At 45.1% G+C, this 19,742-nt stretch overlaps 1 protein-coding gene across 1 annotated transcript in view; it reads left to right on the top strand.

Moving 5' to 3' along the window:
* LOC120035361 (cysteine-rich protein 2-like) overlaps nucleotides 1–11,209 on the top strand; it is an 11,418-nt gene extending 209 nt beyond the window's left edge. The window contains exons 2-3 of the mRNA XM_038982135.1: nucleotides 10,458–10,552; nucleotides 11,171–11,209. Of these exons, the coding sequence (XP_038838063.1) occupies nucleotides 10,458–10,552; nucleotides 11,171–11,209 (134 nt within the window). The remainder of the gene's footprint in view (nucleotides 1–10,457; nucleotides 10,553–11,170) is intronic.
* The last annotated feature ends 8,533 nt before the right edge of the window (nucleotides 11,210–19,742 follow it).

Here is a 19,742-nt window from a genome sequence, read left to right as displayed (position 1 = left end):
GTGTTTGCAGTGTAACACAGTTGGTCAGAGATACCATAGAATTATGGAATAGTTGCTAGATTGTTAGGGCAGGTTTTTGAGAGGCATCGTTCGCTCGCAAATCTTTTCTAAACTCAATCGTTATACCTTTCCTATTGTGTGTGTGTGTGTTTGTGTGTATGTCAGTGTGTGTGTGTGTGTGTGTGTGTGTGTGTGTGTGTGTGTGTGTGTGTGTGTGTGTGTGTGTGTGTGTGTGTGTGTGTGTGTGTGTGTGTGTGTGTGTGTGTGTGTGTGTGTGTGTGTGTGTGTGTGTGTGTGTGTGTGTGTGTGTGTCCATGCTCTGAACAGTCTGTCATGAGTCACACACAAACAACAGGAAGTGTCTTCTCTGAGGAAGCAGACTGTTCTCTAACACACAGGCTACTCTCCAATACTCTAACCTGGTGTCCTTTCCTTTCTAACCAGCCTTCTTTTCATCCTGGGATAAGTTCCAACACCCTAAACTGGTCTCTTTTCCTTCACTGGCTGTGGTCCTATAGTCTAACCTGGCTTCCTTTCCTTCAGAGGCTGGGTTCCAATAGTCTAACCTGGCTTCCTTTCCTTCAGAGGCTGGGTTCCAATAGTCTAACCTGGCTTCCTTTCCTTCAGAGGATGGGTTCCAAAAGTCTAACCTAGCTTCCTTTCCTTCAGAGGCTGGGTTCCAAAAGTCTAACCTAGCTTCCTTTCCTTCAGAGGCCGGGTTCCAAAAGTCTAACCTAGCTTCCTTTCCTTCAGAGGCTGGGTTCCAAAAGTCTAACCTAGCTTCCTTTCCTTCAGAGGCTGTGTTCCAATAGTCTAACCTGGCTTCCTTTCCTTCAGAGGCTGGGTTCCTATAGTCTAACCTGGCTTCCTTTCCTTCAGAGGCTGGGTTCCAAAAGTCTAACCTGGCTTCCTTTCCTTCAGAGGCTGAGTTCCTATAGTCTAACCTGGCTTCCTTTCACCTGGGCTCCTTTCCTAAGTCCTCAACTGATATGAGACAGCAGACTGGTCTCTCACACTTCGGCTTTGTTCAAATACCAACTTGCCTTCCTTTCCTTTAGGGACTTGCATTATTTGCATGTGTCCGGTACAGGAACTAGGGTTGCAAATGGAAGGTATATTATTGGAACGTTTCTATGTTTACCAGGAAACTACCAGAATTTTGGTAACATTTACATTTTAGGGGGAATTTTATCAAATTACATCTAGTGGCCTTTTTGGGTACTTCAGATTATCACATGAGTCAGTAATTATCTCTGGCCCTCTGTGTGGTCTTATCACATGAGTCTGTAATTATCTCTGGTCCTCTGTGTGGTCTTATCACATGAATCTGTAATTATCTCTGGTCCTCTGTGTGGCCTTATCACATGAGTCTGTAATTATCTCTGGTCCTCTGTGTGGCCTTATCACATGAGTCTGTAATTATCTCTGGCCCTCTGTGTGGTCTTATCACATGAGTCTGTAATTATCTCTGGCCCTCTGTGTGTCCTTATCACATGAGTCTGTAATTATCTCTGGCCCTCTGTGTGTCCTTATCACATGAGTCTGTAATTATCTCTGGCCCTCTGTGTGGTCTTATCACATGAGTCTGTAATTATCTCTGGCCCTCTGTGTGGTCTTATCACATGAGTCTGTAATTATCTCTGGTCCTCTGTGTGGTCTTATCACATGAGTCTGTAATTATCTCTGGTCCTCTGTGTGGCCTTATCACATGAGTCTGTAATTATCTCTGGTCCTCTGTGTGGCCTTATCACATGAGTCTGTAATTATCTCTGGCCCTCTGTGTGTCCTTATCACATGAGTCTGTAATTATCTCTGGCCCTCTGTGTGTCCTTATCACATGAGTCTGTAATTATCTCTGGCCCTTTGTGTGGTCTTATCACATGAGTCTGTAATTATCTCTGGTCCTCTGTGTGGTCTTATCACATGAGTCTGTAATTATCTCTGGCCCTCTGTGTGGCCTTATCACATGAGTCTGTAATTATCTCTGGCCCTCTGTGTGGCCTTATCACATGAGTCTGTAATTATCTCTGGCCCTCTGTGTGGCCTTATCACATGAGTCTGTAATTATCTCTGGCCCTCTGTGTGGTCTTATCACATGAGTCTGTAATTATCTCTGGTCCTCTGTGTGGCCTTATCACATGAGTCTGTAACGGCAGTCTATTTCGTCCTCCTCATCGGACGAGGAGAAGCGAGAAGGATCGGAGGACCAATGTGCAGAGTGGTAAGTTTCCATGGTAATTTAATGTACACGAAAACAATACACGATACAAAACAACAAACGAACATACCGTAACAGTCCCGTGTGGCGAAACACTGACACAGGAACAAACACCCACAAACCAAACGTGAAACCCCAGCTGCCTAAGTATGATTCTCAATCAGGGACAACGATTGACAGCTGCCTCTGATTGAGAATCATACCAGGCCGAACCCAAAATCCCAACATAGAAAAACACACATAGACAACCCACCCCAACGCACGCCCTGACCATACTAAAATACATACAAAACAAGGGAAATAAGGTCAGGAATGTGACAGAACCCCCCCCCCCCCCCAAGGTGCGAACTCCGGGCGCACCACCTAAAACTCTAGGGGAGGGTCTGGGTGGGCGTCTGTCCGCGGTGGCGGCTCTCGTGCGGGACGTGGACCCCACTTCAACATTGTTTTTGTCCGCCTCCTTAATCGCCCCCGTGGCCTCCTATGAGCGGCGATCCTCGCCGCCGACCTTGGCCTGGGAACCCTAGCCATGGGTCCCGAATGGACAGGATACTCCGGCAGCACCGGAGTGAAAGACGACTCCGGCAGCGCCGGAGTAAAAGGCATTTCCGGCATTGCCGGCTTGATATGCAGCTCCGGCAGCTCCCGGCTGACTGACGGCTCCGGCAGGTCCCGGCTGACTGACAGTTCTGGCAGGTCCCGGCTGACTGACAGTTCTGGCAGGTCCTGGCTGGCTGGCTCTGGCAGGTCCCGGCTGACTGACAGTTCCGGCAGGTCCTGGCTGGCTGACAGCTCTGGCAGGTCCTGGCTGGCTGACAGCTCTGGCAGGTCCTGGCTGACTGGCTCTGGCAGGTCCTTGCTGACTGGCTCTGGCAGCTCCTGGCTGGCTGGCGGCTCCGGCAGCTCCTGGCTGGCTGGCGGCTCCGGCAGCTCCTGGCTTGCTGGCGGCTCCGGCAGCTCCTGGCTGGCTGGCGGCTCCGGCAGCTCCTGGCTGGCTGGCGGCTCCGGCAGCTCCTGGCTGGCTGGCGGCTCCGGCCGCTCCTGGCTGGCTGGCGGCTCTGGCGGCTCCTGGCTGGATGGCGGCTCTGGCAGCTCCTGACTGACGGACGGCTCTAGCGGCTCCTGACTGACGGACGGCTCTACTGGCTCGGGACAGACGGGCGGCTCTGACGGCTTGGGACAGATGGGCAGCTCAGATGACGCTGGGCAGGCAGGCAGTTCAGACGGCGCTGGACAGATGAGAGACTCTGGCTGTGCTGGAGAAGAGGAAGGCTCTGGCAGCGCTGGACAGGCGGGAGCAACTGTAGAGAGAACCCGGAGAGACAGCCTGGTGCGGGGGGCTGCCACCGGAGGACTGGTACGTGGAGGTGGCACCGGATATACCGGACCGTGAAGGAGTACAACAGCTCTTGAGCACCGAGCCTGCCCAACCTTACCCGGTTGAATGTTCCCCGTAGCCCTGCCAGTGCGGCGAGGTGGAATAGCCCGCACTGGGCTATGCTGGCGAACCGGGGACACCATTTGTAAGGCTGGTGCCATGTACGCCGGCCCGAGGAGACGCACTGGAGACCAGATGCGTTGGGCCGGCTTCATGGCACCCGGCTCGATGCCCAACCTAGCCCGGCCAGTGCGGCGAGGTGGAATAGCCCGCACTGGGCTAAACACGCGTACTGGGGACACCGTGCGCTCCACCGCATAACACGGTGTCTGACCAGTACGACGCCCTCTCACTCCACGGTAAGCACGTGGAGTTGGCTCAGATCTCCTACCCGGCTTAGCCACACTCCGCGTGTGCCCCCCCCCCCCCCCCCCCCCCCAAGAAATTTTTGGGTCTGACTCTCGGGCTTCCAACCACGTCGCCGCGCTGCCTCCTCATACCAGCGCCTCTCTGCCTTCGCTGCCTCCAACTCTGCCTTGGGACGGCGATATTCCCCTGGCTGAGCCCAGGGTCCTTTGCCGTCCAGGATCTCTTCCCAAGTCCACGAGTCCTGTGTCTTCTGCCGCTGCTGCTGCTGTCCTTTACCACTCTGCTTGGTCCTTTGGTGGTGGGTGTTTCTGTAACGGCAGTCTATTTCGTCCTCCTCATCGGACGAGGAGAAGCGAGAAGGATCGGAGGACCAATGTGCAGAGTGGTAAGTTTCCATGGTAATTTAATGTACACGAAAACAATACACGATACAAAACAACAAACGAACATACCGTAACAGCAGTGGCGTGCCGTGGGCCTGGGGCCTGGGCCTTCAGTGAGGTCCTACACAGTCCCACCCGAATTAATCCACCTCTTATTACCATCATTATGATGCCATGGCTCTAGACACTATACATTTAGACAGAAACGCAGTATAACCAGGCGTTGCGTCACCTTGAAATTGACATTTTTATTCAGAGAATTGCAGGGGAAGAGTACAATACAGTTCAACTAATAGGCAAGAACACAATCAATGAGTCTTTTCAATATTTCCCTATTTTTCTTCACCTTTTCATTGTGCAGCTCCGTTGCCCTGCGCGCTTGTTCGTTGAGCTGTAGATCCACTCGGGTGTCCCCAAAAGTTTTCAAAAGCACCATTGCTTGTAAGTGCCCAGCCGTACTTTGGTGTCTCGTTGCTGCCTTGGTTAGACAACTCAAGTTTGCAAAGCCAGTGTGGCTCCAAACACCAAATCGATCACTTGCAAATAATAGGCATTCCCAGCAGTACAGTTTGCAGTGCTTCTCAGAGCCTGTGAGCCATTGATAGCGCTCGTAGTTGGAACTTTTAAAGTGGCGAACGAACCCCTTTCCCGCCTGTGACAGGCTTTGTAGCGTCGGCGTCGGGCGACCTCTCCTTACAATGTCTAACTTTTCTTGAAATGTTCGTCTTGAGAATGGCGTTATAATTATATCCTCGACCAAATCGATATCTTCTCCTCCTTCCGCTATTGTGGATTGAAAAAACAGCTTAGTAGTATGCGAATTAATTCGTTTATCAAATTAAGTTTCCTAGTTCTGAAGTTCTGCATAGACCTGCCCATAGGACCTGCCTCTCAATATTGGTAATCCAATCAAAAGACGTGCACGCGTAGGCCTGCTAGCTGGCTCCTGTGTAACACTGGAGCCAGCCAGCAGGCGTACAATAGCCAACTCTAAAGCTGATTGGTTGACACTAAATTTTAATTTCCATTCACTTTAAGCTACAAGCGCCCGCACTGTTGATTCTGAAGGCCTGAGGGCAGATTTTAGACCCCTGGCAACACATGATGGCTGAATATGATTGGATAAAAGATCTAACATAAAGACCAGCCCTCCAAATCTCAACCTGGGGCTGGAAGCAGTGCAACCAAGAGGAAAGCTATGAAATGAAGAGTATAACTCTTACTCTGGGGAATAATTTAATACATATTTGTGGGAAAATATATTTAAAAAAAATATATATTCTGATGTTTAGGCCAGCAGAGAAGGCCTTGCTGGCCCTGACGGCCCACCACTGCGTAACAGTCCCGTGTGGCGAAACACTGACACAGGAACAAACACCCACAAACCAAACGTGAAACCCCAGCTGCCTAAGTATGATTCTCAATCAGGGACAACGATTGACAGCTGCCTCTGATTGAGAATCATACCAGGCCGAACCCAAAATCCCAACATAGAAAAACACACATAGACAACCCACCCCAACTCACGCCCTGACCATTCTAAAATACATACAAAACAAGGGAAAACAGGTCAGGAACGTGACAGAGTCTGTAATTATCATGTCAAATAGACAATCATTAAATAAGATTGTTTAAAAATATATATAATATAAAGCTGTAAATCCTTAACCTTAATATAAACCATGAACTCAGTAAATATCATTATTCTTAATGTTTTTTTAAACACTTGTATTTATTTTTCTGTCAAAATGTCTTTGTTGTAAATGTGTTGGAGCCAAACTGATGTCAGTTGTTAAATAAGTCAATAGAGTTCATCAAAATAATGGCCTTGTTGATTAGATGCTTTTTCATTAATTAGTCTGTTGGACAATATGGACACAGACACCATATAGAGGAATACATTTTTTGAAAGTTATTCACGTATAAATTCCCAAAGTTACTTTGGTAAATTACTGGTAGCTTAGCAACTCTCAGGTCACAGTGCAGAGCTCTCTCTGAATGGCAGACACCATTTGACCTCTAACCCTTGGTATCTTCCAACCCCACTGGTCCATGACCTGCAATCTCTATTGCACTCAACACTGCCCTTTCCCACCTGGACAAAAGGAACACCTATGTGAGAATGCTACTCATTGATTACAGCTCAGCGTTCAACACCATAGTGCCCTCAAAGCTCATCACTAAGCTAAGGACCCTGGGACTGAACACCTCCCTCTGCAACTGGATCCTGGACTTCCTGACGGGCCGCCACCAGGTGGTAAGGTTAGGTAACAACACATCCACCACGCTGATCCTCAACACAGGGGCTGTGTGCTCAGTCCCCTCCTGTACTCCCTGTTCACTCATGACTGCACGGCCAGGCACGACTCCAACACCATCATTAAGTTTGCCGATGACACAACAGTGGTAGACCTGATCACCGTCAGCGATGAGACAGCCTATAGGGAGGAGGTCAGAGACCTGGCCGTGTGGTGCCAGGACAACAACCTCTCCCTCAACGTGATAAAAACAAAGGAGATGATTGTGGACTACAGGAAAAGGAGGACAATGAACGCCCCCATTCTCATCGACGGGGCTGTAGGGGAGCAGATTGAGAGCTTCAAGTTCCTTGGTGTCCACGTCACCAACAAACTAGCATGGTCCAAGCACACCAAGACAGTCGTGAAGAGGGCATGACAAAGCCTATTCCTCCTGAGGAAACTAAAAAGATTTGGCATGGGTCCTCAGATCCTCAAAAGGTTCTACAGCTGCAACATCGAGAGCATCACGACTGGTTGCATAATTGCCTGGTATGGCAACTGCTCAGCCTCCGACTTCAAGACACTATAGAGGGTTGTGCGTACGGCCCAGTACATCACCGGGGCCAAGCTTCTTGCCATCCAGGACCTCTATACCAGGCGGTGTCAGAGGAAGGCCCTACAAATTGTGAAAGACACCAGTCACCCTAGTCCTATACTGTTCTCTCTTCTACCGCACGGCAAGTGGTACCGGATCACCAAGTCTCGGACCAAAAGGCTCCTTATCAGCTTCTACCCCCAAACCATCAGACTCCTGAACATCTAATCAAAAGGCTCCTTATCAGCTTCTACCCCCAAACCATCAGACTCCTGAACATCTAATCAAAAGGCTCCTTATCAGCTTCTACCCCCAAACCATCAGACTCCTGAACATCTAATCAAAAGGCTCCTTATCATCTTCTACCCCCAAACCATCAGACTCCTGAACATCTGATCAAAAGGCTCCTTATCAGCTTCTACCCCCAAACCATCAGACTCCTGAACATCTAATCAAAAGGCTCCTTATCAGCTTCTACCCCCAAACCATAAGACTCCTGAACATCTGATCACATGACCACCAGACCCCTCTTTTACACTGCTGCTACTCTCTGTTTACTATCTATACATAGTCACTTTAACTCTACCTACATATTACCTCAATTACCTGGATTAACCGGTGCTGCTGCTACTCTCTGTTTACTATCTATACATAGTCACTTTAACTCTACCTACATATTACCTCAATTACCTGGATTAACCGGTGCCCCCTCACATTGACTCTGTAATGGAACCCCAATATAGCCTCGCTATTGTTATTTTACTGCTGCTGTTTAATTATTTATTACTGAAAAAATATATATATGTTTACTGAACACATTTTTTCTTAAAACTTTTTAAAGCAATGTTGGTTAAGAGCTTGTAAGTAAGAATTTCACTGTAAGGTCCACACCTGTTGTATTCAGCATTTCACTGTAAGGTCCACACCTGTTGTAATGGCTGTCGTAGTCGTTCTCCTCCTCAGACGAGGAGGAGCATGGATCGGACCAAGATGCGGATTGGTAAGAGTTCATTATTTAATGGAAAAACAACAAACACTACAAAATACAAAAACCAGCAAACGTGACTAACCCGAAACAGTCCTGTGTGGCCCAAACGCTGACACAGGAACAAACACCCACAAAACACAAGTGAAACCCAGGCTGCCTAAGTATGATTCTCAATCAGGGACAACGATTGACAGCTGTCTCTGATTGAGAATCATACCAGGCCGAACACAAAACCCCAACATAGAAAAACACACATAGACAACCCCACCCAACTCACGCCCTGACCAACTAAATAAATACAAAAACAAAGGAAAACAGGTCAGGAACGTGACACCTGTTGTATTCAGCATTTCACTGTAAGGTCTACACCTGTTGTATTCAGCATTTCACTGTGAGGTCTACACCTGTTGTATTCAGCATTTCACTGTGAGGTCTACTACACCTGTTGTATTCAGCATTTCACTGTAAGGTCTACTACACCTGTTGTATTCAGCATTTCACTGTAAGGTCCACACCTGTTGTATTCAGCATTTCACTGTGAGGTCTACACCTGTTGTATTCAGCATTTCACTGTGAGGTCTACACCTGTTGTATTCAGCATTTCACTGTGAGGTCTACACCTGTTGTATTCAGCATTTCACTGTGAGGTCTACACCTGTTGTATTCAGCATTTCACTGTGAGGTCTACACCTGTTGTATTCAGCATTTCACTGTAAGGTCTACTACACCTGTTGTATTCAGCATTTCACTGTAAGGTCTACTACACCTGTTGTATTCAGCATTTCACTGTAAGGTCTACTACACCTGTTGTATTCAGCATTTCACTGTAAGGTCCACACCTGTTGTATTCAGCATTTCACTGTAAGGTCTACACCTGTTGTATTCAGCATTTCACTGTGAGGTCTACACCTGTTGTATTTAGCATTTCACTGTAAGGTCTACACCTGTTGTATTCAGCATTTCACTGTAAGGTCCACACCTGTTGGATTCAGCATTTCACTGTAAGGTCTACACCTGTTGTATTCAGCATTTCACTGTGAGGTCTACACCTGTTGTATTCAGCATTTCACTGTGAGGTCTACACCTGTTGTATTCAGCATTTCACTGTAAGGTCTACTACACCTGTTGTATTCAGCATTTCACTGTAAGGTCTACACCTGTTGTATTCAGCATTTCACTGTAAGGTCTACTACACCTGTTGTATTCAGCATTTCACTGTAAGGTCTACTACACCTGTTGTATTCAGCATTTCACTGTAAGGTCTACTACACCTGTTGTATTCAGCATTTCACTGTAAGGTCCACACCTGTTGTATTCAGCATTTCACTGTAAGGTCTACACCTGTTGTATTCAGCATTTCACTGTGAGGTCTACACCTGTTGTATTTAGCATTTCACTGTAAGGTCTACACCTGTTGTATTCAGCATTTCACTGTAAGGTCCACACCTGTTGTATTCAGCATTTCACTGTAAGGTCTACACCTGTTGTATTCAGCATTTCACTGTGAGGTCTACACCTGTTGTATTCAGCATTTCACTGTGAGGTCTACTACACCTGTTGTATTCAGCATTTCACTGTAAGGTCTACTACACCTGTTGTATTCAGCATTTCACTGTAAGGTCCACACCTGTTGTATTCAGCATTTCACTGTGAGGTCTACACCTGTTGTATTCAGCATTTCACTGTGAGGTCTACACCTGTTGTATTCAGCATTTCACTGTGAGGTCTACACCTGTTGTATTCAGCATTTCACTGTGAGGTCTACACCTGTTGTATTCAGCATTTCACTGTAAGGTCTACACCTGTTGTATTCAGCATTTCACTGTCAGGTCCACACCTGTTGTATTCAGCATTTCACTGTCAGGTCCACACCTGTTGTATTCAGCATTTCACTGTGAGGTCTACATCTGTTGTATTCAGCATTTCACTGTAAGGTCTACTACACCTGCTGTATTCAGCATTTCACTGTAAGGTCTACTACACCTGTTGTATTCAGCATTTCACTGTAAGGTCTACACCTGTTGTATTCAGCATTTCACTGTAAGGTCTACTACACCTGTTGTATTTAGCATTTCACTGTAAGGTCTACTACACCTGTTGTATTCAGCATTTCACTGTAAGGTCCACACCTGTTGTATTCAGCATTTCACTGTAAGGTCCACACCTGTTGTATTCAGCATTTCACTGCGCATGTGACAAATACAATTTGAGTATCCTCTAACCAGATTGGTCCATGACAGACATTTGACCTCTAACCCTTGGTATCCTCTCTCCCCATTGGTCCAGGTGAGAAGAAGAGGTCATTGGGGCGGGACTACCACCCTCTGTGTCTGAAGTGTCAACAGTGTCAGAGACAGTTGACCCCAGGACAACATGCTGAGGTATGGAGAGAGAGGGAGGGAGGGAGGGAGGGAAGAGGAGGAGGGAGAGAAGGGGGAGGGAGGAACAGGAGCTGAGAGGGAGGGGAGTATAGCGGAGGGGGGAGACATAGGAGGGAGAGGGGAGAGAGGGAAGGGAAGGGGGAGAGAGAGTAAGTCAGGGAGAGAAGGGGAGGGGAGAGAGGGAAGGGAAGGTTGAGTGAGGGGGGAGAGGGGAGAGAGGGAAGGGAAGGGGGAGAGAGAGTGAGTCAGGGAGAGAAGGGGAGGGGAGAGAGGGAAGGGAAGGGGGAGAGAGAGTGAGTCAGGGAGAGAAGGGGAGGGGAGAGAGGGAAGGGGGAGAGAGAGTGAGTCAGGGAGAGAAGGGGAGGGGAGAGAGGGAAGGGAAGGGGGAGTGAGGGGGGAGAGAAAGATAGTATCAACAGTGTCAGAGACAGCTGACCCCAGGACAACATGCTGAGGTACGAAGACAGGGAGGGGGAGGGTGGGGAAGGAGTGAGGGAGGGAGGTGGGGTGCAGAAGGAAGGTCTGTCTATCTATCTATCTGTATGTCTGTCTGTCTATCTATATGTGTGTATCTATGTATCTCATGAACTAAGATGTTTTCTGTGCTTTGTGTTTCAGCATGATGAGAAACCCTACTGCACTAACTGTTACATGTAGATGTTTGGTACCAGAGGTAGATACTGCTTGGTGATGAGAAACCCTACTACACTAACTGTTACATGTAGATGTTTGGTACCAGAGGTAGATACTGCTTGGTGATGAGTAACCCTACTACACTAACTGTTACATGTAGATGTTTGGTACCAGAGGTAGATACTGCTTGGTGATGAGAAACCCTACTACACTAACTGTTACATGTAGATGTTTGGTACCAGAGGTAGATACTGCTTGGTGATGAGAAACCCTACTACACGGTTACATGTAGATGTTTGGTAACAGAGGTAGATAATGCTTGGTGATGAGAAACCCTACTACACTAACTGTTACATGTAGATGTTTGGTACCAGAGGTAGATACTGCTTGGTGATGAGAAACCCAACTACACTAACTGTTACATGTAGATGTTTGGTACCAGAGGTAGATACTGCTTGGTGATGAGTAACCCTACTACACTAACTGTTACATGTAGATGTTTGGTCCCAGAGGTAGATACTGCTTGGTGATGAGTAACCCTACTACACTAACTGTTACATGTAGATGTTTGGTACCAGAGGTAGATACTGCTTGGTGATGAGTAACCCTACTACACTAACTGTTACATGTAGATGTTGGGTACCAGAGGTAGATAATGCTTGGTGATGAGAAACCCTACTACACTAACTGTTACATGTAGATGTTTGGTACCAGAGGTAGATACTGCTTGGTGATGAGTAACCCTACTACACTAACTGTTACATGTAGATGTTTGGTACCAGAGGTAGATACTGCTTGGTGATGAGAAACCCTACTACACTAACTGTTACATGTAGATGTTTGGTACCAGAGGTAGATACTGCTTGGTGATGAGACACCCTACTACACTAACTGTTACATGTAGATGTTTGGTACCAGAGGTAGATACTGCTTGGTGATGAGTACACCCTACTACACTAACTGTTACATGTAGATGTTTGGTACCAGAGGTAGATACTGCTTGGTGATGAGTAAACCCTACTACACTAACTGTTACATGTAGATGTTTGGTACCAGAGGTAGATACTGCTTGGTGATGAGAAACCCTACTACACTACTGTTACATGTAGATGTTTGGTACCAGAGGTAGATACTGCTTGGTGATGAGAACCCTACTACACTAACTGTTACATGTAGATGTTTGGTACCAGAGGTAGATACTGCTTGGTGATGAGAAACCCTACTACACTAACTGTTACATGTAGATGTTTGGTACCAGAGGTAGATACTGCTTGGTGATGAGAAACCCTACTACACGAACTGTTACATGTAGATGTTTGGTACCAGAGGTAGATACTGCTTGGTGATGAGTAACCCTACTACACAAACTGTTACATGTAGATGTTTGGTACCAGAGGTAGATACTGCTTGGTGATGAGAAACCCTACTACACTAACTGTTACATGTAGATGTTTGGTACCAGAGGTAGATACTGCTTGGTGATGAGAAACCCTACTACACTAACTGTTACATGTAGATGTTTGGTACCAGAGGTAGATACTGCTTGGTGATGAGTAACCCTACTACACTAACTGTTACATGTAGATGTTTGGTACCAGAGGTAGATACTGCTTGGTGATGAGAAACCCTACTACACTAACTGTTACATGTAGATGTTTGGTACCAGAGGTAGATACTGCTTGGTGATGAGAAACCCTACTACACTAACTGTTACATGTAGATGTTTGGTACCAGAGGTAGATACTGCTTGGTGATGAGTAACCCTACTACACTAACTGTTACATGTAGATGTTTGGTACCAGAGGTAGATACTGCTTGGTGATGAGTAACCCTACTACACTAACTGTTACATGTAGATGTTTGGTACCAGAGGTAGATACTGCTTGGTGATGAGTAACCCTACTACACTAACTGTTACATGTAGATGTTTGGTACCAGAGGTAGATACTGCTTGGTGATGAGAAACCCTACTACACTAACTGTTACATGTAGATGTTTGGTACCAGAGGTAGATACTGCTTGGTGATGAGAAACCCTACTACACTAACTGTTACATGTAGATGTTTGGTACCAGAGGTAGATACTGCTTGGTGATGAGATACCCTACTACACTAACTGTTACATGTAGATGTTTGGTACCAGAGGTAGATACTGCTTGGTGATGAGATAACCCTACTACACTAACTGTTACATGTAGATGTTTGGTACCAGAGGTAGATACTGCTTGGTGATGAGTAACCCTACTACACTAACTGTTACATGTAGATGTTTGGTACCAGAGGTAGATACTGCTTGGTGATGAGTAACCCTACTACACTAACTGTTACATGTAGATGTTTGGTACCAGAGGTAGATACTGCTTGGTGATGAGTAACCCTACTACACTAACTGTTACATGTAGATGTTTGGTACCAGAGGTAGATACTGCTTGGTGATGAGAACCCTACTACACTAACTGTTACATGTAGATGTTTGGTACCAGAGGTAGATACTGCTTGGTGATGAGAAACCCTACTACACTAACTGTTACATGTAGATGTTTGGTACCAGAGGTAGATACTGCTTGGTGATGAGAAACCCTACTACACTAACTGTTACATGTAGATGTTTGGTACCAGAGGTAGATACTGCTTGGTGATGAGAAACCCTACTACACTAACTGTTACATGTAGATGTTTGGTACCAGAGGTAGATACTGCTTGGTGATGAGAAACCCTACTACACTAACTGTTACATGTAGATGTTTGGTACCAGAGGTAGATACTGCTTGGTGATGAGAAACCCTACTACACTAACTGTTACATGTAGATGTTTGGTACCAGAGGTAGATACTGCTTGGTGATGAGTAACCCTACTACACTAACTGTTACATGTAGATGTTTGGTACCAGAGGTAGATACTGCTTGGTGATGAGAAACCCTACTACACTAACTGTTACATGTAGATGTTTGGTACCAGAGGTAGATACTGCTTGGTGATGAGAAACCCTACTACACTAACTGTTACATGTAGATGTTTGGTACCAGAGGTAGATACTGCTTGGTGATGAGAAACCCTACTACACTAACTGTTACATGTAGATGTTTGGTACCAGAGGTAGATACTGCTTGGTGATGAGATAACCCTACTACACTAACTGTTACATGTAGATGTTTGGTACCAGAGGTAGATACTGCTTGGTGATGAGTAACCCTACTACACTAACTGTTACATGTAGATGTTTGGTACCAGAGGTAGATACTGCTTGGTGATGAGAAACCCTACTACACTAACTGTTACATGTAGATGTTTGGTACCAGAGGTAGATACTGCTTGGTGATGAGAAACCCTACTACACTAACTGTTACATGTAGATGTTTGGTACCAGAGGTAGATACTGCTTGGTGATGAGTAACCCTACTACACTAACTGTTACATGTAGATGTTTGGTACCAGAGGTAGATACTGCTTGGTGATGAGAAACCCTACTACACTAACTGTTACATGTAGATGTTTGGTACCAGAGGTAGATACTGCTTGGTGATGAGAAACCCTACTACACTAACTGTTACATGTAGATGTTTGGTACCAGAGGTAGATACTGCTTGGTGATGAGTAACCCTACTACACTAACTGTTACATGTAGATGTTTGGTACCAGAGGTAGATACTGCTTGGTGATGAGTAACCCTACTACACTAACTGTTACATGTAGATGTTTGGTACCAGAGGTAGATACTGCTTGGTGATGAGTAACCCTACTACACTAACTGTTACATGTAGATGTTTGGTACCAGAGGTAGATACTGCTTGGTGATGAGAAACCCTACTACACTAACTGTTACATGTAGATGTTTGGTACCAGAGGTAGATACTGCTTGGTGATGAGAAACCCTACTACACTAACTGTTACATGTAGATGTTTGGTACCAGAGGTAGATACTGCTTGGTGATGAATAAACCCTACTACACTAACTGTTACATGTAGATGTTTGGTACCAGAGGTAGATACTGCTTGGTGATGAGAAACCCTACTACACTAACTGTTACATGTAGATGTTTGGTACCAGAGGTAGATACTGCTTGGTGATGAGAAACCCTACTACACTAACTGTTACATGTAGATGTTTGGTACCAGAGGTAGATACTGCTTGGTGATGAGTAACCCTACTACACTAACTGTTACATGTAGATGTTTGGTACCAGAGGTAGATACTGCTTGGTGATGAGAAACCCTACTACACTAACTGTTACATGTAGATGTTTGGTACCAGAGGTAGATACTGCTTGGTGATGAGTAACCCTACTACACTAACTGTTACATGTAGATGTTTGGTACCAGAGGTAGATACTGCTTGGTGATGAGTAACCCTACTACACTAACTGTTACATGTAGATGTTTGGTACCAGAGGTAGATACTGCTTGGTGATGAGTAACCCTACTACACTAACTGTTACATGTAGATGTTTGGTACCAGAGGTAGATACTGCTTGGTGATGAGTAACCCTACTACACTAACTGTTACATGTAGATGTTTGGTACCAGAGGTAGATACTGCTTGGTGATGAGTAACCCTACTACACTAACTGTTACATGTAGATGTTTGGTACCAGAGGTAGATACTGCTTGGTGATGAGTAACCCTACTACACTAACTGTTACATGTAGATGTTTGGTACCAGAGGTAGATACTGCTTGGTGATGAGAACCCTACTACACTAACTGTTACATGTAGATGTTTGGTACCAGAGGTAGATACTGCTTGGTGATGAGTAAACCCTACTACACTAACTGTTACATGTAGATGTTTGGTACCAGAGGTAGATACTGCTTGGTGATGAGTAACCCTACTACACTAACTGTTACATGTAGATGTTTGGTACCAGAGGTAGATACTGCTTGGTGATGAGAAACCCTACTACACTAACTGTTACATGTAGATGTTTGGTACCAGAGGTAGATACTGCTTGGTGATGAGAAACCCTACTACACTAACTGTTACATGTAGATGTTTGGTACCAGAGGTAGATACTGCTTGGTGATGAGTAACCCTACTACACTAACTGTTACATGTAGATGTTTGGTACCAGAGGTAGATACTGCTTGGTGATGAGAAACCCTACTACACTAACTGTTACATGTAGATGTTTGGTACCAGAGGTAGATACTGCTTGGTGATGAGAAACCCTACTACACTAACTGTTACATGTAGATGTTTGGTACCAGAGGTAGATACTGCTTGGTGATGAGAAACCCTACTACACTAACTGTTACATGTAGATGTTTGGTACCAGAGGTAGATACATGCTTGGTGATGAGAAACCCTACTACACTAACTGTTACATGTAGATGTTTGGTACCAGAGGTAGATACTAGCTTGGTGATGAGTAACCCTACTACACTAACTGTTACATGTAGATGTTTGGTACCAGAGGTAGATACTGCTTGGTGATGAGAAACCCTACTACACTAACTGTTACATGTAGATGTTTGGTACCAGAGGTAGATACTGCTTGGTGATGAGAAACCCTACTACACTAACTGTTACATGTAGATGTTTGGTACCAGAGGTAGATACTGCTTGGTGATGAGTAACCCTACTACACTAACTGTTACATGTAGATGTTTGGTACCAGAGGTAGATACTGCTTGGTGATGAGAAACCCTACTACACTAACTGTTACATGTAGATGTTTGGTACCAGAGGTAGATACTGCTTGGTGATGAGTAACCCTACTACACTAACTGTTACATGTAGATGTTTGGTACCAGAGGTAGATACTGCTTGGTGATGAGAACCCCTACTACACTAACTGTTACATGTAGATGTTTGGTACCAGAGGTAGATACTGCTTGGTGATGAGAAACCCTACTACACTAACTGTTACATGTAGATGTTTGGTACCAGAGGTAGATACTGCTTGGTGATGAGTAACCCTACTACACTAACTGTTACATGTAGATGTTTGGTACCAGAGGTAGATACTGCTTGGTGATGAGAAACCCTACTACACTAACTGTTACATGTAGATGTTTGGTACCAGAGGTAGATACTGCTTGGTGATGAGTAACCCTACTACACTAACTGTTACATGTAGATGTTTGGTACCAGAGGTAGATACTGCTTGGTGATGAGAAACCCTACTACACTAACTGTTACATGTAGATGTTTGGTACCAGAGGTAGATACTGCTTGGTGATGAGAAACCCTACTACACTAACTGTTACATGTAGATGTTTGGTACCAGAGGTAGATACTGCTTGGTGATGAGAAACCCTACTACACTAACTGTTACATGTAGATGTTTGGTACCAGAGGTAGATACTGCTTGGTGATGAGTAACCCTACTACACTAACTGTTACATGTAGATGTTTGGTACCAGAGGTAGATACTGCTTGGTGATGAGTAACCCTACTACACTAACTGTTACATGTAGATGTTTGGTACCAGAGGTAGATACTGCTTGGTGATGAGAAACCCTACTACACTAACTGTTACATGTAGATGTTTGGTACCAGAGGTAGATACTGCTTGGTGATGAGTAACCCTACTACACTAACTGTTACATGTAGATGTTTGGTACCAGAGGTAGATACTGCTTGGTGATGAGAAACCCTACTACACTAACTGTTACATGTAGATGTTTGGTACCAGAGGTAGATACTGCTTGGTGATGAGAAACCCTACTACACTAACTGTTACATGTAGATGTTTGGTACCAGAGGTAGATACTGCTTGGTGATGAGAAACCCTACTACACTAACTGTTACATGTAGATGTTTGGTACCAGAGGTAGATACTGCTTGGTGATGAGAAACCCTACTACACTAACTGTTACATGTAGATGTTTGGTACCAGAGGTAGATACTGCTTGGTGATGAGAAACCCTACTACACTAACTGTTACATGTAGATGTTTGGTACCAGAGGTAGATACTGCTTGGTGATGAGTAACCCTACTACACTAACTGTTACATGTAGATGTTTGGTACCAGAGGTAGATACTGCTTGGTGATGAGAAACCCTACTACACTAACTGTTACATGTAGATGTTTGGTACCAGAGGTAGATACTGCTTGGTGATGAGAAACCCTACTACACTAACTGTTACATGTAGATGTTTGGTACCAGAGGTAGATTACTGCTTGGTGATGAGTAACCCTACTACACGAACTGTACATGTAGATGTTTGGTACCAGAGGTAGATACTGCTTGGTGATGAGTAACCCTACTACACTAACTGTTACATGTAGATGTTTGGTACCAGAGGTAGATGAGTAACCATTACTACATACTGTTACATGTAGATGTTGGTACCAGAGGTAGATACTGCTTGGTGATGAGAACCCTACTACACTAACTGTTACATGTAGATGTTTGGTACCAGAGGTAGATACTGCTTGGTGATGAGTAACCCTACTACACTAACTGTTACATGTAGATGTTTGGTACCAGAGGTAGATACTGCTTGGTGATGAGAAACCCTACTACACTAACTGTTACATGTAGATGTTGGTACCAGAGGTAGATACTGCTTGGTGATGAGTAACCCTACTACACTAACTGTTACATGTAGATGTTTGGTACCAGAGGTAGATACTGCTTGGTGATGAGTAACCCTACTACACTAACTGTTACATGTAGATGTTTGGTACCAGAGGTAGATACTGCTTGGTGATGAGTAACCCTACTACACTAACTGTTACATGTAGATGTTTGGTACCAGAGGTAGATACTGCTTGGTGATGAGTAACCCTACTACACTAACTGTTACATGTAGATGTTTGGTACCAGAGGTAGATACTGCTTGGTGATGAGTAACCCTACTACACTAACTGTTACATGTAGATGTTTGGTACCAGAGGTAGATACTGCTTGGTGATGAGAACCCTACTACACTAACTGTTACATGTAGATGTTTGGTACCAGAGGTAGATACTGCTTGGTGATGAGTAACCCTACTACACTAACTGTTACATGTAGATGTTTGGTACCAGAGGTAGATACTGCTTGGTGATGAGATAACCCTACTACACTAACTGTTACATGTAGATGTTTGGTACCAGAGGTAGATACTGCTTGGTGATGAGTAACCCTACTACACTAACTGTTACATGTAGATGTTTGGTACCAGAGGTAGATACTGCTTGGTGATGAGAAACCCTACTACACTAACTGTTACATGTAGATGTTTGGTACCAGAGGTAGATACTGTCTTGTGATGAGATAACCCTACTACACTAACTGTACATGTAGATGTTTGGTACCAGAGGTAGATACTGCTTGGTGATGAGAAACCCTACTACACTAACTGTTACATGTAGATGTTGGTACCAGAGGTAGATACTGCTTGGTGATGAGTAACCCTACTACACTAACTGTTACATGTAGATGTTTGGTACCAGAGGTAGATACTGCTTGGTGATGAGATAACCCTACTACACTAACTGTTACATGTAGATGTTTGGTACCAGAGGTAGATACTGCTTGGTGATGAGTAACCCTACTACACTAACTGTTACATGTAGATGTTTGGTACCAGAGGTAGATACTGCTTGTTGATGAGTAACCCTACTAC

Source organism: Salvelinus namaycush, unplaced genomic scaffold (genome assembly GCF_016432855.1).
Source record: "Salvelinus namaycush isolate Seneca unplaced genomic scaffold, SaNama_1.0 Scaffold104, whole genome shotgun sequence".
Classification (NCBI taxonomy): Eukaryota; Metazoa; Chordata; class Actinopteri; order Salmoniformes; family Salmonidae; genus Salvelinus; species Salvelinus namaycush.
This window is presented reverse-complemented; position numbering and strand designations above follow the sequence as displayed.